This window comes from Neovison vison, chromosome X (genome assembly GCF_020171115.1).
Source record: "Neovison vison isolate M4711 chromosome X, ASM_NN_V1, whole genome shotgun sequence".
Lineage (NCBI taxonomy): Eukaryota > Metazoa > Chordata > Mammalia > Carnivora > Mustelidae > Neogale > Neogale vison.
The window spans coordinates 26,764,365-26,787,506 of record NC_058105.1 but is presented as its reverse complement, the minus strand read 5'-3'; the positions used below and the strand labels follow the sequence as shown (position 1 = coordinate 26,787,506).

At 40.8% G+C, this 23,142-nt stretch overlaps 1 protein-coding gene across 9 annotated transcripts in view; it reads left to right on the top strand.

The window, feature by feature from the left end:
* GRIA3 (glutamate ionotropic receptor AMPA type subunit 3) overlaps positions 1–23,142 on the top strand; it is a 290,604-nt gene that overhangs the window by 250,969 nt on the left and 16,493 nt on the right. For 5 of the 9 annotated variants that reach the window (XM_044234397.1, XM_044234395.1, XM_044234396.1 and 2 more), the window contains one exon: positions 15,021–15,268. In XM_044234397.1, coding sequence (XP_044090332.1) covers positions 15,021–15,268 — 248 coding nt within the window. Of the gene's footprint in view, positions 1–15,020; positions 15,269–15,830; positions 15,946–16,757; positions 21,481–23,142 lie in introns of those variants that run through there. The other 4 variants (XM_044234394.1, XM_044234400.1, XM_044234399.1 and 1 more) reach the window with 3 other exon arrangements.

Sequence of the window (23,142 nt, the reverse complement as noted above, 5' to 3'; positions counted from 1 at the left end):
AAAAAGAGGGGGAAATTGTGAATATTGTCACCTGCCTGCCTACTTCTGTTGGAATTCTTCTCTTAGAAAGGAGACTCCAAGAGAGGGCATCCAACAACTTAATGTAGCAACTCACAGAGCCAGAAAGACAAAAATCAGGCTAAGTGGGAACTTAGGGAACATACTCTTTTTTTTTGCCACAAATATTCCCTTGTATAATGCTCTGTACTTTTGAAGGAGAGTGTAGCTCTCAGACAGCAGTAACAAGGATATTCTTTCATGGCATACCTAGACCCAGGAGTTCATTTATTTTTCAATTTTATACTAATAGAATAAATTTAAAGGAATCAGTTCTTGTGTATGCCCAAGTGATTTTTGCCTGATGCAACTACTTTAAGGAGGAGACACTTAACTAAGTTTCCTAACTTAGTAACTAAGTGCTTACTATGTTGTCAAGAACTGTGCTAAATTCATTATAATGCAATCTCTCATTTCATCCTTGCAAGAGCACTGTGAGGTACTTCCTATCACTGCCCCCATTTTTCAGATGAGGAAACTGAAACTCAGTAAGGTTAAATGATTTGCCCAAAGTCACTCAGCTAATAAGTATCAAAGCCAGTTCTTTATAACTTTAGGACCTATGTTCTTAACCTCTGCTCTATGCACCAAAAAAAAAAATACTAACTGCACATTTCACCATGGACAGGCCAGCCCCTGGCAGAATATTGGTGACTGGATGGCTTCTTCACAGCATGCATGCTGGCCAAGGCAGAATAAAAACAGGCTGGGATCAAGGGCCTGAGTTTGAAGAACGGAGGTATAAAGAAGTATGTTGATTTATGTTTGTGAGTAGGTATCAAACTAAGTGGCTGACTACTTCTCTAAAGGAAATAAGAGCAAAGTAACAGCCTTATCTGCCCTTTTGCATATGGAGGCCATTGCCTCTGGCCGCCAGTGGTGAAGATTAGTGAAACCTAATCATTTTTTGAAGTCACCCCCCCACATGCCACACTTACCAGAAGATTCTGTAACTTGAGCTTCCATGCTGCAGAGTTTGTGCCAGGACAAGCAAATGCCAGAAAATCAATTTTCCTGCAGCTTTCACAGGCAGTGTGTTTGCCAGACAAAACCCCAGCCAGCCACTTTTTTTAATCAGCATAGCGCCTTCAGAAATAATACTTACCGGAACACTCCTAACAGCAAGAAGGAAAAGACTTAAATCTAAAACCCAACTGTTCAAAATTGAGAGCCACCAGAGAAGGTGAGATGTGAATATATTGAAATTGAACATTTTAGGGGCCCTATTTGGACTTAAATATATTCTCTCCTAAGCATCTAATGAATTAGCATTGATCCTAGTCTCTCTCTCAGCAGCATTGACAGCACATAACATGGCATCATCCTTCTTCCCACCTACATGTGGCCATGCCCTCTGTGTGCTCCTGACTTACCATCCCACAGCACCCCTCTTGCCTGCCTTCCCCAAGTCCTCGCTTGATTCTCCGTCCCTTCCATATTCCTCCAGCACAAATTCTCTAATAAACCAAATCATACAAAGGTGGTGCATATGAATTTTGTTGCCCTCACATTTGCTATGATAGCATAATACAATTTATTGAGGATTTACCACATTCCAGGCACTATGCTGGGTGCTTTATATAAATTACCTTATTTCATATTCTATCTCCATTTCAGAGACAATTATTAGAGCATTAGATGAATTTAAGTAATTTGTCTTAGTCAAACAGAAGGCATGATCTGTAAAGGTAGGATTTAGGGCCTTGTGACAAGCTAGTGCAGTATTATATTGGTGCCTTTACCTCATAGCATACTGCACAGGCTTCAAAACTGAACCAAGGAAGATGAAGGCTATATAAAATCATGTTGAAATGACAGGTCAAAGAAGTAATCCTCAATTAATTCACTGACATTTTGGTCAATGTAGTCACTAGCAATTTCTCCACTGGGAGGCAATGTGTAGTAGTAGGAAAAAAAAAAAAAAACAGGTTTTGGAAGCCAACAGACCTAGATTTGAGCACTACTTCTGCCACTTGGCATCTATGCAATTATCACCTTACCTCTCTATGCTTTGAAAGATGGTGACAATGAAATTAACAATATAGACTTCCGTGTCAAATAATCTGGGTTAAAATCTCAGCTACTTCATTCAATTATTCATTCAGTTAATATTTATTGATGACCTTCTATGAGACATCCTTTGTTCTAAACGCTCAAATGAAACTTAGTGGATGAGACAAAAAAAGATAAACACATATGTAAATAACATATATGTTTTGGCTGGTGTTAAGTGAAATGAACACAAGTAGGTAAGGAGAAAACATGTTGGGAAACCTGTTCCATCTCAGCTGATGGAGGAAGGGCCTCTCCACTGAGGTGACATTTGCCCAGAAACCTGAAGGAATCAAGGCGGGAAGCCATACAAACATGAGTTGGAGTAGGGTGAGGGGAGATTTGTTCTGGATGCAACGGCCTGAGCAAAGGCTCTGACATGGGGAAATGCTTGGTGGGTTTGAGAATGACAACCCACATGACTGAAGTGACGTAAGAGAGGGAAGGAACAGTAAAAGATGAAACAAGACAAACCAGAGCCTGTTACGCTGAGTTTCCTAAACCCTGGTAAGGTCTTTGGATCTTTTTCTGTGTTTGATAAGAAGTCATTTTGAGGGCTTTGAGCAAAGGAAAGACATAATCCAATTTATGCGCAAAAGGACCATGCAGACTGCTAGGCAAGGGTAAAAGTTGAGGAGTAGGCAGACCACTTAAGAATTGAGGATGGTTTTTCAGGTGAAAAATTACTGGCTTGGACTGGGGTGAAGATGGTAAGAAGTGGTTGGATTTTGAATATATATATTGGAGATTGAGCTGACAGGGAACAGAATGTGAGAGCTAAGAAAAAAGTCAAGGATGACTGTGGGGGATTGGCCTGAACAACTGGATGAATTGGATGTTGGCACCATTTCTTCTGATGCAGAACACTGGAGGAGTAGCAAGTGCAGAGAACTGAGAGGTGCAGTTTGGCCATACAAAGTTGGAGATGCCTATGAGATATCCAAGTGGAGATACCACATAGGCAGTTGGAGAATTAGTCCAGAATTTAGAGAGGTCAGGGCTAGAAATCTTACTAGCTCTATCATCTTGAACCAGTAAATGAATCAGTAAATAGTCATCCATTGCCTCATCAATAAAATGGAGATAATGTTTGTTTCATGAAGCCATTTCAAGGACTCACAATAATGTATGTAAAGTATGAGGCACCATTCTTGGTGACCCTAAGTGCTTAATAAATGGCAGCCTTCTGATTGTCAGTATTCACTGCAACAACTGGTGGCTAGCTGTTGCAGAATCTTTGTTGATTGTTCCAAACCCAGATTGAATATTAGAATCACCTAGGAAGATTTTTTTAAATTTGTTGGCCCCGCTTCAGGCCAATTACATCAGGGTCACAGAAGCAGTGATCAGTAGCTGCCCAGATATGTATTATTTACAGATAGAAAACAGATGAGCTGGATTTAAGAGAACATCTCTTAGGATTAGTTCCAGCTCACCTTTTGGAAATCTAACTCTCCCCCCAAAAAAACTAAATGAAAAATTGGGGTTCTTCCTGAACAAATTACTTCATTTTTTTATATTGCTCTCTTCCTCCTTAGCATGAAAATAATTCTTGCTCTAAGGACTCAAAGAAACAGCCACTGTGCAAACTCAAAATATTGCAGTTCCAGGATAGACTTTTTTCCTTTTAATAGAAAAATATTTGTTCTTCTCATTTCCTAAGCCCTGAATTGTCAGGCTTGGCCTCTGCATTACAATTATAACTGATTGAAGAATAATAAGAGTATTGAATTTCTCTTTTAAATGCCTTAGTTGTAATAAATAAATAAATAAATAAATAAATAAAAACACAGCTTGAAAGTGAAATCCAACTGGCCAAGGGTTATAGGGTCTGGATTGCTGAAAATGCAATTTCATTGAAAAATAGAAGTCCAGCAGGCTGAGAGAAGTAACCATAGAAGGTTCAACAGTGACGGCAGGCCTAGAAGCGATCCACAGCGTAGGAGTCAGGGAATTGGAGACTTTGGTTTAGCTAGTACTTAAAGGGTGTGGCAGTCACACTTTCTCTTTGGCCCATTCTCTGTTCTGAAAATAGATCCTACAATCTAAACGTGAGGGTATAGAGTGAGAAAAGTCACCTTTCGATACCTGCACACACCTCTCCCTTAACCAATTGATGTGTTCACCATTGGACTATCATTCCTCTAGCTGTGTTTTGATCTTTGCTGAAATGCAAGTTCTCCTGCCAGGGGATTCCAGTTGAGGCTTTCCCCCATCATTTCTTTGCTCAACTGGGAATGTTTCCAGTCCTTTTCTGTGAGCAGGATGGAGTGAGGAGGGCATCTTTTATCTGGCAAGGAAAATAGGGAAGAGTTGGTACAGCCCAGGTTGGAGAATAAAACATTAGAGTATCAGAAACAATAAAAGTTGATTCAATCTTTCTCGATCACAGCCCTAGTAGTCCATATGTATATGTTTTCATTCTTAGAATAAAGGGGGAAAAATAATTTGTTGACTTCTGGTTTAAAAAGTGAGGACTTCATGTGGGTTAAGAGTAAGACATCTTAGTCTTCAATCTCATATTTTACGGAGAGAATAATAAAAATATCATGCCATTTGACGCCATGCTAAAGCATAGGCACCATTCTGAGTAGAATTTATATGAACTTGGTCCAGCCCTAGAGTATAATTTTCAACCATCATTTAACCTACCTCGACAGTGTACTGTTGGAGAGCACGGAATCTGGAGGCTGCATGAGTGAGTTCTCAGCTCCATCACTTGCTGTCTGGACAGCCTTAGGCATGTTACTTAACTTCTCTGTGCCTCTGTCTGTGCACTTTTAAAATGGTATAATAATATAAACTGTTTCAAAAAGTTATTGTGAGAATTACATGAGTTAACACAAGTAAAACATCTAAAACAGAGTCTGGAAGTATGGGCTCAATTTAATGTTAATTACTGTTGTTTTGCCCATTTAATCACAGCTCCATCAAAACCTATAAAGCAGGGTTTCTCAGCTGTGGTACTATGGACATTTCAGGCCAGGTCGTTGGTCACTGGGGTGTCTTGTTCATTGTAGGATATTTAGCAACATCTCCAGCTTCTATCCAGGTAGCACTCCTCTCTCAAAGTTGTAATAACAAAAAGAAATCTCCATACGTTGCCATGTCTTTTGGGAGGCAAAATCATTGCTGATTTGAGAGTCACGGGGTGGAGGATACTGGGTCCCTTCCTCTATTCCCCCAGAATAGGATAATAGGATCCTAGAACCATTTTCTCCAAATATTTGCTGACTCCAGCTTTCAAAGTCATACAGCCACCAATGCTACTTTCAACCCATTGGAATGTTCTTAGTATAACTTGGCAAGAGAAGCAGAAGATAAATCAGAATATTGATCTGAATTTGCATGCTAGGAAGGGACACTAGAAAGGTCACTGGAAACTGATCTGGATTGTCACCTGCACCTTTGGAGAAGAGACATCTGAAACTCCTTTGTGGTGGAAGGAAACCAGTCCCTGAATTTGAGCGCACAGTGTGAAAATGTTAGTTAGGCAAAGGCACTTGGAGTGAGTACCTGACACTTGAGGGAAAATTCAATGTCTGGGCAAAAGGTGACCTCCAATTCCACTGAAGTTGTCTAAAAGCCCAGCCCCCAAAATAATTCAGACAGGATCCTAATGCACCAATAGAAAAACTAAGAATAGAAACTAGTATTTCTTTCCCCTTCTTCCCCCTTGGCTTGCACCTGTACTACATCGTCACATAGCAGTTGCTGACTGAGCAAGAGGAAACTGACAAGCAGGACTTATTTGAATGCTTAGAAATCTGTGAGCCTGAAATGGAGGAAAGAAAGACAATGAAATTGAGGTCTGGGTCATGCTTTAGAAATGAAGTAATTTCCTGTGTGCCTTGCTCCAAGTCAAGATGGAAACCATTGCCTTTGCTTTAGGGAAAGAAAGTGTAAAATTCAATGATTCCTTTTTCCAAATGCACCTCACTGGAGCGTCTGGCTTCTTCAAAGCAGATGTGGAAGAAAACCATGTGTCAGGTGCATTTGGCAAGCCAGATGTGCTACTCTTCTTCTGCTCCAAATTTCTCTGATCCTGTCACATGGTGAGGCATGAACACTAGGGTCTGGTAGCAGGGTTACAGTGAGTGAGAGGAACATTCACTGATTCCAGTACCTTAATGGAAAATGATTGGGGTTAATTGACAGTTTATCCTGACTTTAAAAAAAAAAGTCTTGAACAAGAAATTAAAAACATCTTTGAAGGTGAATTACTTTCCTTTACCAAGAAAAGTATTGTCAGTGTCAGAGCCGACAAGGCTGGGTTTATCGTGGGAAAACAATCTGTAACCATGCGTTCCATGGACTCAAAGGGTATCACAGGCTTGGAGGGCATCTTGGCTTTGGTCCTCATTAGCTATGTCACCTGGAGCAAGTTATGGAACAGGGAGCAACTCCTGAATTTCTGTATCAGAAGCCTGGCAGGGTGGCATTCTGGTTGGGACTCATCTGGAGGCTATTCATTGCCAGCGCTGCATTACCCAGACTTGTTTGTGGTGACTCTGTGCTGAACTGATGGAACACGCTCATTGTGACATCACTTGGCCTTGGCCTCAGCCCTGCACTTACCCTCTCTCACTCTTGATTCCCTCATCTATAAAACAGGGATTCATCCTTCCATTCCACAGATATTTATTGAGAACCTCTGCATGTCAGACACTGTTCTAGGTGCTGGAGATGAAGCAACGAACATGCAAATCCTGCTGCTTCTATCACACCAAGTTGCCCTGGAAGTTACATAGCATGGCGTGTATAAAATCACTTTGGCAACCTGAAGGTCTTACGAGAATAGGAAGTTTAAAGAAATTCAACTGTCTCCTGCTTCTGGTTATGATGAATCTAAGGCATCTTTGAATAAGAAAGAGAAATACTTGAAAGATTATGTGATGAGCAACACTCTTGCCCCCAAAAATCTCCCCTTCGTAGGCCTAACCCAAGTTCTTGAAACTTCCAGTCAGAGTCACCATGCAAAGAACTTCTGTAGACCTGAGACTTATAACCATATTAAAGCATTGAGAATGCGTCCCCTCCATCCAGGCTTTGCTTTCCCCGTCCCCCAGTCCTCCCACTAGGACACAAAAGCACCTGTCCTCTTCCAAAGCCAACAACCAATAAGAAAGGCAGAGTGGCACCTGGGTGGCTCAGTGGGTTAAGCAGCTGCCTTTGGCTCAGGTCATGATCCCAGGGTCCTGGGATTGAGCCCTACATTGGGCTCCCTGCTCAGTGGGAAATCTGCTTCTCCCTCTCCCTCTCTCTGCCTGTGGCTCTGCATACTTGTACTCTCTCTCTCTGTCAAATAAATAAATAAAATCTTTTTTTTAAAAAAAAAAAAAAAAGGAAGGCAGAGAAGAGAGGGAGGAAAGAGGAGGTCAGGAGCTCTCCAGAGCAGTCATGGCATCAACTTCCTTTCTTCCAGTGCCTTGCCTCACAAGGATCACCTGTTCATATCCCAGTATTTGAGAAACACAATGACACAACAGGGAGGGCACAGGAGGTACACAGGAGTCCTGTAGTGCTCAGTTCAGGTAGACAGCTGACCAAAGTCACCTTTTTGAATTTGTACCATCTAGCAGTGCCCTGCCCCAAACATTTATTATAAGTCGATATTTCAGGGCATCTGGGTTAAGAATCCAGCTCTTGGTTGCGGCTCAGGTCATGATGATGTCAGGGTTATGGGAGCAAGCCATACACTGGGCTCCACATTCAGCATGGAGTCTGTTTGTGAGTCTCTCTCTCCCTCTCCCTCTGCCCCTCCCCTCATTCTCGCTTTCTCTCTCTCTCTCAAATACATAAATGAATCTTTTTAAAAAGTAGAAATTTCGGAGGATATGCTAAGTAATTTGGAAGAAAATGCAGATTATAGTTTTTAATGATGTTTTCTTAACTAAAGGTACAATCTAGAGAAGAAATTGGCCAAATTGTTAAGCAATAAATAATCTACAATAAAAGTAGAGAAGCCAAACTGAGTGAGGGTAAGACATTTTTGTTTGGAACATGCCATTTTCCCCTTCGTTAGTAGCCTATTTGCAGGGCTGGCTTTTTCCAGCTCCTGAATATCACCTTTTACAATGCCAAAAAACTCACTCATTTTTTGGGACACAAATCCCCTATTCAAATAAAAATTATCCCTTGTTTAAGGGTAACAGAAACCCTTGGGGCTGTTGTTTAAAGATTTTATTTTAAATATTTTAAGAAAGCATTTGAAAGAGAGAGAGAGAGAGAGAGAAAGGAAGAAAGAGAACATGAGTGGGGGAGGGAAGAGGGAGAGGGAGAATCCCAGACAGACTCCATGTTGAATGTGGAGCTCAACGCAGAGCTCAAGCCCAAAATCCTGAGATCACAACCTGAGCCAAAGTCAAGAATCAGACACTTAACCAACCGAGCCACCCAGGCACCCCAAGGGTAACAGAAACCCTTGTAATATCAGTGAACATCTCCATGAGAACCAAGACTACTGATGCCAGAGAAGGGGGACAGAATGGATCTCTGAGTAAAGGAGACAGTGAAATTGGGGGAGAGAGGTAGAGACTGAGAACCCAGCCTCTCTGTGAATTAGCAGATTATGCAAGCCTCTGTTGACAATCATGTTTCCAATGTATTAGTCTGTTTTGTTAATGCAGCTAATTATCAACTATCAACATATCAAAAAATTCCTGTTGAATGCTGTCAAAATGAAAAATTGTGCTCATGTCCAGATCATGAGAAGAGACTGTGTCATTATCATTTGTGTTAGTGCCCTATATCAAGCATATTATCATCAATTCTGGGGGCCACATTTTAGGAGAGACTCTGAAAAATATGGGAGGGGAATGACAGGAATTCATGTCATAAGGGTAATAAATGAAGGCCTTACAATGTTTGGCCTGTAAAAGAGATAATTAACAGGGGACATGGTGGTGGTCATCTTCAGGCTGTTCGCCATATGGAAAAGAGCATATTTATTCTGTATTGCCACAGAGTACAGAATTAGGACAGTAGGTAGAACCGCAATTGTAATAGTCATTCATTCCAAGGATATATAGTGAGAGTTTCCTACATGCCAGGCATTGTGTTAATCGCTGGGAATGCAGAGACAAAAAAAAAAGAGAGAGAGAGAGAGACATCATCCCTACTCCCAAGGTTCTCAGATTGTGCTGGAGATGACCACTACAAAGCAATATAACCAGGGCTACCTACAATGGAGAAACAGAAGCAGAAAGGAAAGACTACCCAATTCAAGCAGAAAGCTTAGGACTAGAGGGGAGAGAGACTCTCATGAAGAATGTCAGCTCAACAAAAAGAATTTTCCATCAACATGAACTGTTACAAACTATGAGCCTCTTCTGGGCTCAGGAGTGCCTTACCACCATAGATATTTGGGCAGAGAAGCCATTGCTGCATTGGGTGAGGGGCAGGACCAGATGGTTTTTTAGGTCTCTTCTATTTCTTAAAGTCTGTCTCTCTACTGATTCCAATGGGATGTTCTGTTGACCAAGTGGACATTCTAATTTAACTCTTAGGGAGGCAGAAAACATCATTCACCAGGTCTCCCCAGTAGCAGTGTTGTGGTTAATGAGGATTTTAATGTATAAGCCTCAACTAAACTATCAAACATAAATTCTAAAGGAAATTTTGCCATTCTACTCATTTTTCTTCCAACAAATTTTTTAAATCCAAATAAATGATAACAACTTTTATTGATGGAAGACCCTGAGCATTTACCAGGAATATAACTGAAGACAAAAATACATGAGTAGGGCGCCTGGGTGGCTCAGTGGGTTAAGCCGCTGCCTTCGGCTCAGGTCATGATCTCAGAGTCCTGGGATCGAGTCCCGCATCGGGCTCTCTGCTCAGCAGGGAGCCTGCTTCCCTCTCTCTCTCTCTGCCTGCCTCTCTGTCTACTTGTGATTTCTCTCTGTCAAAGAAATAAATAAAATCTTTTAAAAAAAATACATGAGTAAAGCTTAAACATATCATTCCCTCCATGAAATGAAGAAATGATTCTGTGACTATGAGACTAAAGTAATTGATAAAGTTATTAAATTCTACCACTAAAACAAATTAAACTCTCTGTTTCAGCATTGCCTGTGAGCCAGGCACTGTTCTGAGATGCATTTATTAATCATGCAATTTCTCCCAAGAATCCCTTGAAGTAGGCACCTTAAAAAAATTATCCTATTTGATGGATGAGGAATTCGAGGGACATAGGGACTTAGAAAATTTATACACACAGCAAGTGGGATTCATACCCAAGCAATGTGACTCCACACTCTCAACCACTGCACTATACAGTTACCTTGTATTACCTGGGTCTCCAGAGGAATAATATACACAGCGATGAGGAGCAACCAGCACCACTGCAAAGACATACTAAGTCTTAGTGGCAGGCTAAGTGCAGTCACTGACCACTTATTTCCATGCATCAACCTCACTGGGCACAAGATTCAAATTTCCACTCAAGAAAAAGGCAAAGTTCTCCATATGGTTGACCTTCATGATTTATTACAAATAGTTGAAACAGTGACTGTTGAATCCATGAATGCTAGAGCTGTGTTCTATCTGCTGCTTTGGCTTAATCTACTCCTCCTCCATTCATGAATTTCTCCTTTTGGATCTCATATGCTGATTATCTAGTAGTGCTAAGAAAATTTCTCATGGCCTCTCTGCATATCCTTTGTTCATTCCTTCTTCGGAACAACATAGTACTCTGTGGGACAAAATAAATGAATTGTGGTGGGTTTGAGAAAAATGAACTTGCTATTACACATCCTGCCCATAATTTTTTTAACTTCTCCCAGATGATTGAGCTAAGATTCAGTTCCTTTTATTGCCTTCTTATTTCAGCCAAAATAAGACAGACACCAAAAAAAAAAAATGCTAGTGATTTTTTTTTCTTATTTTTGGTCTTAATATTAGACTGTCTCTTAATTACTAGTTAGGAAGACAAATGTTTCAGCTTAATTTTTCTCACTTATGAGCTATTGCTTTTTCTCTTTCTTAACCTAGTTCAGAATTTAGTCATCAACCAGGACCCAGTCATTTCTACCACTACCTTTTCGTTTACTCCATTCATTAATATCTGCTGCATGTACACCACACACATTTAAAGTGCCCACTTCAAGCACTGCCATTTATTTTCTTAGAAATGCATCATTACCTAAAGGAATAAACCTTTTAACCTGTATTAGCAGTCAAAGAGCCGAAGCAAATGATGAAGTAAATGAATCCAAATTACAGTGCATTCAGATCAGAATTCAAAAACCCCTTTGCCCTTGCCTTATAAATTTATCTTTGGAAGCCACAGCCTATTTACAAATAGCATAAGAAACAAATTGGTCTACCCCTCCTCCCCCTTTCATTCAGGTTTGACCGGGCGAGATGAACACAAAATACTGCTTTGCAACTGCACAGAGATACACACCAACTACAGTGTTATCTCTAATACCAAAAAGAAAAAAAAACCTGGAAATGACCTAAAAGTCCTTCAATAGGAGATTGGGTAGATAAAGTATGGTATAGCCATAGATTAAAATGTTCTGCGGCTATCACAAAGGAGATGTGTTTATTCTCGTAAAAATATAAAGAGATGCAAGGGAATGATAAAGACCAAATTCAGTGTAATGGTTACTTTTGGTCTGGAGGAAGGTATGCAGTTGGGGAGGAGAATATAGTCAGACTTCATAATGTTTTGTTGAGTTTTGTGGCAGGTACAAAGTGCTCTTACATTATTTTTTAAATCTTTCAGTTCATCTGAATTATTTACTATTTTTAAAAAAAATTTTTGAGCCACTGATGAGGAAATTCCTACTGAGATAAAATTCAATCATTGAGACTACAATTCATTGTGATGTTTAGAAACTGTTCTATGTGCTAGATGAGGATATGGAATGAGCATAAATGTCGATGGGTGAGATTTCAGTCTGATTATTAGGGGAGAGTTACTGGTGTGGACAAAAAAAGCAGACCACATGGCAAAAACAAAAACAAAACAAAACAGATTACAAAGCTTATATCCTGACTGGTTCAGCTGGAAATTGGACCCAATGATCTTGAGAGTAACTTCAGTTCTAGAATTCTACAGTGCTCTAAAACTGGTAGCCATTTTTCACCAACTTTCCAATATCTTTCACCAACAATCTAGATATCACCCTGATCAGACTAAGCTTCAGTTATTAAGCAAATATATCTTGAATGTCTACTATGTGCATTGTGCTGGCTGCTAACAGGGCTACCAGGCTGAATGAGGCATGGAATTTGTCTTCAACAACACCCAGCAATGTAAGACAGTCACATAGCCAACTCTCCAAAATGCATTCCAGTAAGTTCTGTAGCAAAGGTATGACAAAAGTGCTTTCAGAGCACCAGAAAGCACTTCTGTGGGGCCAGTAAGAGTCAGGAAAGATTTCACAGAAGACATGATATTTGCTTTGGACCTTGTAAGATGATTAGGGATAATTCAGTCAGAAACAAAAGCATAACCAAAGGCATAAGACATGAACTTGTGCAGCCTATTTCGGTGAATAGTGAGTAGTCCAGTGGGACTAACTCATAGGAGAGTGTAGTTTAAGATCATAAAGCCTCTTGAATATCATACGTAAGAGTCTGAAGTTTGTCCTGTAGGGTTTAGGGAACTATCAGGAGATTTTAAAGAATGATCAGATTTACATTTTGGAAGGATCACTAAAGGATAAATTGAAGAGAGAGATGAAGCCGAGAGAGCAATTAGGAAGCAATGTAGTCCAGACCAAAAAAATGATGGGGACCTGCTCTAGGGCAATGGTAATGAGGATGGAAAGAAGACAAAAGGACAGATCCTACATTTCTATGTAAGAATAAACATGGCATAAGGAGAGGCTGAGGAAGGAGTCGAAACCAAACTTTCTAGCTTGAATGTTAGGTGGTTTACTGATAGAATTTAGGAGAACCAGGCTTTAAAAGTAAGTTTGATTTGGAAATGTTTAATCTCAAAATGTCTAAAGGACCATAAGGTGGAGATGTCCATTGGCAAGGTTTGTGTGCTATCTCCCCCAAAACATATCTTGAATTCAATCTCTTCTTTCTACCTCCATTTCTCCCAACCTAGTCAAAGCCACCACCATCTGTCCCCTGGACTACTAGAATAGCCCCCTAGCCAGTCCCCTTGCTTCCACTCTGGCCCACCTTAGAGTGGGTTTTCCATACAGCAGCTGGAGTAATGCTTTAAAAAGCTAAATTGGATCTTATCACAGCTCTCCTCAAAATTCTTCAATAGTTTCCAATCAGAATAAATCCAAACTTTTACTCTGACCTCTGATTATCCTTCTAAATTCATTTCCTACCATTCTTTCGCTCATTTTTTTTTTTTTTCTCATTTGGCTTCAGCCATTTTGGCTTTTTTTTTTTCCTGTTCTTTTTGCAAACCAGATATGGAAACCATATTTTCAATCTCAGTGAACAGTTTCAGTGGCTCAGTGAGGACCTCAGTGGGGGTTTTGATTGCCATAAACACTTTCCATGGGGATAGCTCTGGGAGCTCTGGCCCTCTGGAATTATTTAAGCAGGCCTCAAGAATATCACTGGCCAAAATCCAGAAAAGATCAACTAAACTAACAATTAAAAAAAACTGAGATTGGGGCCAGGAAAGCCCATAAAAGGACACTTGATGTCATGGCATAGGTTTCTAGTTTCTACCATGCGACCTCACCTCTGGTCAAATAGCGCTTTAGAATTTTTCTGTAGAGTTTTCATTCCTAAGGACCTAGCTCCCAAATCAGTTGGAAGTCATGGGGTTGTTGAGATCACACTTCCTTTATATTCTCCAGAATGCCTAACATAGAGCCAAAAGCATTTAGTACATGTTCTAAGGACCACCTGAATTGAGATGAAATTTAATGGCATTAAATTCAAAATCCAAAATTGTAAAGATGAGGGAAACTTGGCTTGGCAGGAAGAACTAACAGTTTGAGTTTGGCCTCCACCTTCACACCCGCGATAGAGTGCTTTAGATGTAGCAGGTGCTCAAGAGATATTTGTTAAAAGGATGGATGAAAGGCTAAATACATTAATGAAAACTCAGGCAGCATTGTGCTAGAAAATAATGTTCCAATGACAAGAAGCAAAGCATGTGTCTTTCCATTCTGTCCTTGTCAGATATCTGGAGTACCATGTCTATCTCTAGGCAATTTAATTGAAGAGAGGAATTGCCAGCTAGAATCCTATGGGAGATAGACCTAAATTGTGAACGTTCTGGAAATAGTTTTAGACTTCAGTGGAGTTTGACCAGATGAAAAGATGAAGAGAAGGTATAATAAAACAACAGTCTTGCAGCATTTGGAGGGCTATCATGCAGAGGGAGGGACAGGATTGCTTTGCATAGCTCTAGCAGATAGTGCTAAAGGTTGGGAGTTACTGAGAAACAAATTTCAGCTCAGAATAAGAAAGTACTTTCTTACAGCAATTGATGCCCTGTGCTAGAATGGGCTCACTAAAATGGTTGTACACTTCCCTCCGATGGCATTTTTTTTTTCAGGCAGATGAAGGGTAATCACAGAACAGAATATTGTAGGGGATATTTCTGAATGGAGAGGAAGATTGAACCAAGAAAGTATTTTTCAAACTAGATTGCAAACCCATTAGTGGGGCCATGAAATCAAATCAGTGGGTCCTGACTGGTGGTTTGTTTGGGGGTTTGTTTTTTTTTTTTCTTCAGTGAATTAGAATAAGAGAGAATATCTCAGAGAGCACGACACATTGCAAGGACGAGTGTGGTTTTGAGAAACCTATTTTGGAACCACGCTTACAGAGGTATGCGCGTACCTACCAGGTCACATGTGGCTGACCTTTCTTCCTGGGGACGGCCATCAAGCACGTTCAGAAACCACTGCGCCAACACCTTTTCCAATGTTAGTATCTGGCAACTCTAAGAACGCTTCTCTCTGTTGCAGAGGTCCAAAATCGCTGTCTATGAGAAAATGTGGTCTTACATGAAATCAGCAGAGCCATCTGTGTTTACCAAAACAACAGCAGATGGAGTGGCCCGAGTGCGGAAGTCCAAAGGAAAGTTCGCCTTCCTGCTGGAGTCAACCATGAATGAGTACATTGAGCAGAGAAAACCGTGTGATACCATGAAAGTTGGTGGAAATCTGGATTCCAAAGGCTATGGTGTGGCAACCCCTAAAGGCTCAGCATTAAGGTGGGTGGAATAATATAACAATATCCGTGTTGTTATAGTATTCCACCTACCCTGATGCATTTTGTTGTCATTTTCTTTCTTGTGGATTTTGAGGTAACTTTTAAAAGTTTAAAACCTACACTATTCCATGGAGTTAAATAAGACGGTAAATTATGGTTTCATCGATTTAATGCATCCATTTTTTTTTAATGTTCTCTCTCTGTGTTGTCCTCTCTGACTGTTTGTTGCTGTTTTAATTTTACAGTTCAACGGCTTTTTCAATTTAAATGGTAAAAGCCAAGTTATGGTGCCATATGTGACGAATGTTAATTGCATGGATGTGGTGTTCTTGTTACTTTTTTTCTCAAAGACAATTTCCCCATCCCGCACACTTCAGTTTTGAGCAAATGTTATCCTCCATGCCACCTTCCAATATTTAACCCTGTATTTGCTGTACAGACATTTTTATAGCTCCACGTTCTGTGAAATTTAGCCAATTTGTCCTCTTGTGCTCCTTTTTATACGTTAACGATTTCCTAAGCATTTGTGCATTTTCTTACAAGTTATGTTTTATCGTTTCAAGAAATGCTGTTAACCTGGCAGTATTAAAACTGAATGAGCAAGGCCTCTTGGACAAATTGAAAAACAAATGGTGGTACGACAAAGGAGAGTGCGGCAGCGGGGGCGGTGACTCCAAGGTCAGCCTCAATGTCACCACAACCGGGTACCCTTAGTGACGAGTAATCGGCAAGACTGTTATCTTATTATTGAGGAGAGAGCACAAGACTCACACATAAGGTGGAATGACCAGGTTATTCCCCTGCCTGGCAGCTTTGGGAACCAGAAAGACTCGAGGGCACTGCCCACATTTTTGATCTAACTTGGGTCCCTTCTTAAACTCCCAGACAGAGGCTCCCCCTCCACATCCCTCCCTTCCCCTCACAAGCCATACTGGTTGCCTTATGAAGGCTATGGTGTGGGTTTCAGTGGCCTAGGCTTTCAAGAGCCCCAGGCTTGCCTTAAGACTATCCCCACCTGCCTCACATGAGTGGTATGAGAAATCAAATCTATCTACTAAGAAGTCAGGTTACAGCTTTTTTTTCCCCCCCAAGGCATGACGGTTGCTCACAGAGGTTGGTTGGTTGGTTGGTTGGTTGGTGGATTAGAATTGGCTTCTTCAGTTATGTGTATGAGTGATGAGATGTTTTTCTTGGTATGTGATGGCCCGCTTAAGCTGGCCCCGCTTAACTTGAAAGCCAAAGGACAAGCTCGGTTTCAAGTTAAATGGGGTCTTTCTTCAACAGGCCACCCCATATACAAACTTGGCAGAGACATTTTGTATATTTAAACAAGTGCGTCGCCTAACTGTGATACTCCATGTGTATAAATCCCTGATTTGGCTTCTCGCCAGCCATGTTCTTGGTTCAGGTAGGTCTAATTGTTATCCAGGCTGCCTTCATGGGAAAATCCATCATACTTGGCATTCCTTTGGCTGCACAATGCTCTTCAGGGCTAGAAAGAATGAAACAAATAGCCTTCATCCAAGAAACAAGAAATAGGGGCAAGCTCAGAAGCCATGATACCAAGTAATGGAAGGACACATTGGGTAAGTACAAGAGAGGACCTGAAAACAGAATCCTCCATGACCCAAAGAGTATGTGAATTATATTGAAGCATGTAAGATCAACTCTTGTACAACCAAGATACCATGGGCATCTTAAGGTGAAGAACAGTGTTTCCCATATACAGGCCAACAGACAGGCAAGCCAACCCTTTTCTCCTTCAGAGACAATGGTTACACCTCTGCTCTTCTCTCTCTCTCTCCATTCCTCAGGATCCTGATGGAAAAATTAGTTGGCCAGTCTGCACTATAATATGGGTTTGGAAACACTGATACAGACCACTTTCAAAGAGATAAATTCAAATACAACTTCCTCCAGCACATAATCTTACCAGGCATTGGCGAGGTCTTTTACTGTAAAACCTTGATTAACCAGAACTCATCTAACCAGTATCCCAACTAACTGAATTGTCCCTCCTCACTACTCCACATTGATGAGAAAGCATCAATAGTACCAAAAAAGAAGAATTCTGCAAGGAATTGATTTTTTTTTTAAATCACTTGCCAAGAGATGACCTGTGGTTAGGTCACATTCAGCTTTGTCTCCCATATCTTCTCTCCATCTGGATTGACCCTCAAACATTAGAGGCTGCTTCCCGGAGGCGAGAAAGTGGATACACGCACTTTGAGAAAAAAATAAATAAATAAAACCATGTTGTTAGCGAAGAATGAAACAAAATGAGTACTCTTATTGAAAATTCCATTCATCCCTTATGGATTTCAATTAATCAAGGTTTTACTGTGTGTCAGAAAGCAATAACTTCCTTTCCCACCAGTGTGAACTGATGACATTGACAGCTTAGCCAAGCTTTCGGCTCAATTGAGTTTGCAGTGGCTAACCTGATGCCTAGAGCATTTAGCACCTTCTTCCTGGTCTTTTTCTCATGTTCTTAGCAGGCCCGGAGGACCTAATTTTCTCATTCAAGTGAGTTGCAGAATGAAAATTGAGCTGGATTGGATACATTGCTCTCTTGACTTCATCATTCACACTCAGCATGGTTACAAAGGAGCCATGGACTGTGTCAAGATGACTCTAAAACATCCACATGATGCCAAGTGCCCAGAAGTTTTCAAATAACCAGATGTTTGCTGTTATATAAACCAAAACCAAATCTTCACATAGTTGGCTGAATTTTTACTTTTCACCCAGATGTTTTGGTATCCTGAAGACCCCTAAAACTTTAGACCAGCTCTTTGCTAATTACAACCAGCAATCAAGCTTTTCTCTTTTTCCTCAGTTGATACTGCTGCAAAGTTATCAAGTAACCTTATTGCCAGCCCACGATTTCCAGATTATCTGATTATCAATATGCAAGTAGGAAAAACAGTTCAGTAGAACCTAAATGTTTCCAACTTCTTTGACACTAGTGCTACCTGCCAGGCATCTCTCAAATCACTTGCTTTGGCCATTCCTCCAGCCAGCCTTTTGAAATAAGTCAACCCCTTTCTCAGCTATGGATAATAGTATGATGAGTACCACATCTCCAACGATTGCTTATTCCATTTCCGGATTACCAAGGAGTTTCCTCTGTCCTCTCCCTTCTTGCTACCTGCTGTTTTCTGAGAGTGAGCAAGAGAAGGGGCAAGAGATGAACTTGAATCTGTTTTACAACTATCTGGTGGTGACGCCAAAAGCAAATCAGTGGAGAAGAAGGTAGAAAAGGCAGCGAAACCCCATTAATCTGGAGCCCTCCGATTTATAATTTATGACAAACCCGACAGGGACCAGTCAACAGTCTACCTGTATAGCATCAGGAAAGGGGCTGAGAGAGGTTTGTTAAGCAAATGAAGAGTTTAGATTGTCTGTTGAATTTTTTCCTTAAGAGAACAAATTTTTTCCCAAACGTTGCAAGCATTCATTAGATATAATCGTATTCATTACAAATCTATCTGGTAAAGTAGTTCTCACAAGGGCCTCCACTTTGGCGATGTATCATAGGGAGTTTGAATTACAAAACAGACCTAAAGTAATAAAACTGTCATTCCTCAAACCTGTTTTGTAATTCAGGACTTTCTCATTCAGACAGACCTTGCCCTATGTTAGACCAAACCAGTGAAGTTTGACTGTATTGGTAAAGTGGCCTGAGAATTACACTTCTTCATTGTATCCCACCCCAGTTAACATGACAATTGACTGTTGAATGTACCATCGTTTCACAGAGAGTGAGACCCAGAGATGGTGGTGACTTTGAGAAGGTCACACAGCTAATGCTGTCACAAATCTCTGCTGACTTTCAGGGTCGCCTCTTGTGATAATAGTGTAGGCAGCAATTGATCACATAGACCCCTCCAATGAGCAACGTGAATCTGATTGCATGTGAGATATTTCCATAAAAACCAGGTTTATTCTCAACTACCTTGGTTACAAGGCAGATGGCATATTTAAGCCATTTCAGCCCTCAGTGCTGATTACTAAAAATGACAATAATCATAAAGCCTGACATTTATGAGTGCTTTTACTTTTTCAAAAACACTTCCACACCTATTATCTCTGAAACCAGGAAAGGGAGAAAAACCTACAATACTTATCTGTTTCTCTCCCGCAACCTTAAAATAATGATAAGTGGGCAATTATATTAAAATGTTGACTTTTCCCCCCTGGCATGAGACATTGTGCATTTTCAGCCTAGTCTCCAAAAGTTACTCTTCTACAGAAGGGCCGAGCAATTTTTCAGGCTATTTTAAATGTGTACATGCTTAAACTAAAGCAACAGATATTTCTTTCCTTTCATTTCACTGATTTTATCTTGTTTTCCAAACGCTGCAAGGAATTTAGACAAGGTCAGCTTCCGAGGTAGCCCCTGAACCGAAATACTGCTCGGTTTTAGCCATTTCCTGAACCTGAGCTAATAGGACCCAAACAAATCAGACCTGATCCTTCCTTGATGGACTATAAATGTACAGGCAAGGATCATGAAAATTAGAGCTGTGGTTTGGGAATTTTTAACCTGCAAATCACCCTTTGGTGTTAGTGCATTATTACAATGTGTGCATAAATGTGGTAATTAAGAGCCAGTAGGTTGTTTCAGCAATAAACCCCGATCACCGGGGGTTTGTGACACAGCCAGTGAAATTCTGTCTCTGTAAATCACAGCAGAATGGGGATTTAGCTGCTGAATTACCACATAAGCACATCAGCCTCCTTCCACAGCTGCCTGTCACCTCAAACTTTCATATTCTTCTGATCCGCCCCTGCTCACCCTGCTTCACTCCCTTAATCCTGGGGAAAGGGCACCAGCTTAGCTTTCCTGTGTCGCCCTACCTTCCTTGAGGGGGTCTGCTCTATGAAACAAGCTACCTGTGCCTGGGGTGACAAGGCTTTTAAACCCTCCCCCACCTCACCCTAAAATTGTCCCAGCTTTAATTCTATCCAGGGATTTAGACTTCCAGTGTCCATATTGTGCAAGCTGAAAACCAACACGTTTTGTGTGCTTTGGGGAACACTGGAACAGAATGTTTCATTGGAACCACCCTGAACCCCGTGACTGGAAGGAGAGTTACATGACCAGTGCCTTAACTTGCAGGGCATATTGGAAAGTAAGGGATGATGATGAGACATATGCAGTTAAACTTGGATTAAGTAAAGAAATGGTTGAGTGATCATTGTGACTTAAAGAACCTCGATAGAGAAATGCAGCCTTGTTATCTTCAAAACTACACTGTGGTGCTAGGAAAGAATTTAGGGAACTTGTTTTCCTAAATTCAAAAAGTGGCTTACGGTTAAAATTAGTCGTGTTTCTTTTCATGTGGTTGCTTTCAGAGGAACTAAAAAGAGTTTGTTCTCTTAAGAAATTCAAGCACGTCCTTCCATTCTATCACTAGCAATCATGTTTTTTGATCTCCTGCATTTGCTTAGCAAGTCTCATATTCAAAGACAGTAAGAAGTTGTACTTTAGAACAGCCTACTTCCAAATGCCCTCAGCTTCCTGTTTGGTGGTCCTTAGCTAAATGAGGTGATACTATGTTTCCCATATGTATAAATGAGATCCTCAGTTTTGTGTGTATTTCTTCTTCCGTGTATGTCTACAATCCTCCTCTCCTATGCCACCGTCTCTTAACCACTTCTCTTCCACACCCAGAATTCTTTGACATTCTTGGGCCTTGGGTCACGGATGTGAATCTGCATCTGCCTTTTACCTGCAACAAGATGGACCTTTTATTAGCAGAAGCCATCCCTAAAGGTAGACATTTTGGATGCCCAGGGTTAAGATGGATCCCAATGACTCTTTATTGACACTGTTATGTGTGTAGGCAAGAATCATTACAGATCGATGGCACTTCCTGGGTCTTAGAAGAAGTTCCCGTGAATCACCGAGACTGGTTTGGGATCAAGGAATAGGGTGAGTATATTATACTCTTCGTTGGTTTGCATGTCTCTGTGCTGGTGCTGCCTCCTGGAAGTATGAAGAACCTGACAGTTTTCTTTGCTGGGAGTGACTAAATTTGCTCCTTGAACTTTACTCAGGTCTTCTTCCCAAGAGCAAACCCTCACTTTCTCTCAAGTGGCTGCTTCAAGCAAGGGACCTTTTTTGCCTTAAGAACTGAACCAGTCCAGTGACTGCCAAAATCATTGATTTTGCCATATGGTGTTAAAGAATCAATTCTACCACCGGAAAAAAAAATTGTAATCTAGAAAAAAAATTGTTTTAATTAATCTATTATAGCAATTTGGGGGGGAGGGGAAATTGACTGTGTGGCCTTAACATGATGTTTATGATTAAGACATGATGATTTGCCTTTGGTGTTATCCTGTTAACTTGAATGTGTTTCTTATTGACAAATAATGACTAAATGTTCAACACCTGAGCTACAGAAAGAGCAGCGGGAATGAAAAGCCTGCAGGTAAGAATGCTGTTACATAATTGCCGAGAGGAGAGACACGGCCATAGAGGCAGAGTGAAATGGTGTGTGTCTATACACTTTCTGCCCCACTAAGGCCAAATCATTTGGTTTCCTTTCATCTGGAGAGAAGGTTCTAGAACTACACTCTCCGAAAGGCAAGACAGCCATGGAAAAAAGACATGAAAGATTTGAAATGATCGAAATAAATGCAATGAGGGTGGGAGTTGAAGTTGGTGGAGAAGGGTGGGGGCAAATTTATGGAGAACAATTGAAATCCATTCTCTTTTGACTTTCTAGAGAGCGGTACAGCATTTGGCCCTTGGCACGTGAGGCAAATCGGCATTGGTCACAGGTGGCAAAAGTGTGTTGCAAGCACCAAATTCATATTAAAGCTTAATTTCATCTGGCCTTGAAGCAAATATTTCTCAAAATACAAAACTAAGGCAATAGCATATTTTACATTTGAGAGAGAGAGAGAGAGAGAAAATGAGAGGAAGAGACTGACTCTGCTACTGTGTCCTATATAGCCTCACTGCTGGAAAGGGCAGATAAGTGTATGCTAGAATGCATGCTAGGAGAGGGGGGCACGTGTTCTGACAACCAGTAGTCAGCTTTCTGATGTCATAGAGAAACCCCATCTCTTGCAATCTTATGGAGTGTAAGCTAAGACTGATTATTTTTCAATGGGTCATGCTCAAGAAAGGGCTATTGGGGGAATATTGGGGGAAGATGTTGGCACCCAACAGATTAAACTCTCAATGAACATTTTGCCTAGAGTCAGGGACATGAACTCGATGTCTTGAGAAACACGTATCATGTGAGCTTCTGATCTAACATGAGATCAGTTTCTGTCTGTCTTCTCTGGCTAGGCTTTTCTTTCTTGGTGCCATTGGGATGAACTAAAGGAAACAGGTTTATATGTCATAAAGCCCAACCAAATTTGATAGTTTGAGTTTTTAATGGCTCTTAAAACAGAATTTTCAAGTGCATCATATCAGTTATGACTGTGGCCACGTGTTATTCAAACTGGCTTCTCCAGATGTTTTAGCATGTTCCTTGAGCTCCTTCTGTCTATCAGGGACAGAGTAAGAAGTCCTCCCAGACGAACTGGGTTGTGTGAGCTAGTCCATGACTAATGATGGTTTTGGGTTCCTGTTCTAAAGGGTGAGGTTGGACAAAGTCCCAGTTTGGCAGAAGTCCCTCAGTGAAATCACAACTCATGGACTCAAGGGGTCTATCACTTTGAATTTTGAGACTATCATGTGGAAATGCACTGGCTTCACTCACATATCCACAGGTGACTTCTGGAGCTGCTTCTCTAGCATAAATGTTCATCAACAGGTTTCAGTCACTAGCATTGTTGGGCCCTTAGTAAAATGACTCATAGCTTTCAACTCCTCGTGTTATATGCATGCATTATTGAATTTGCTCT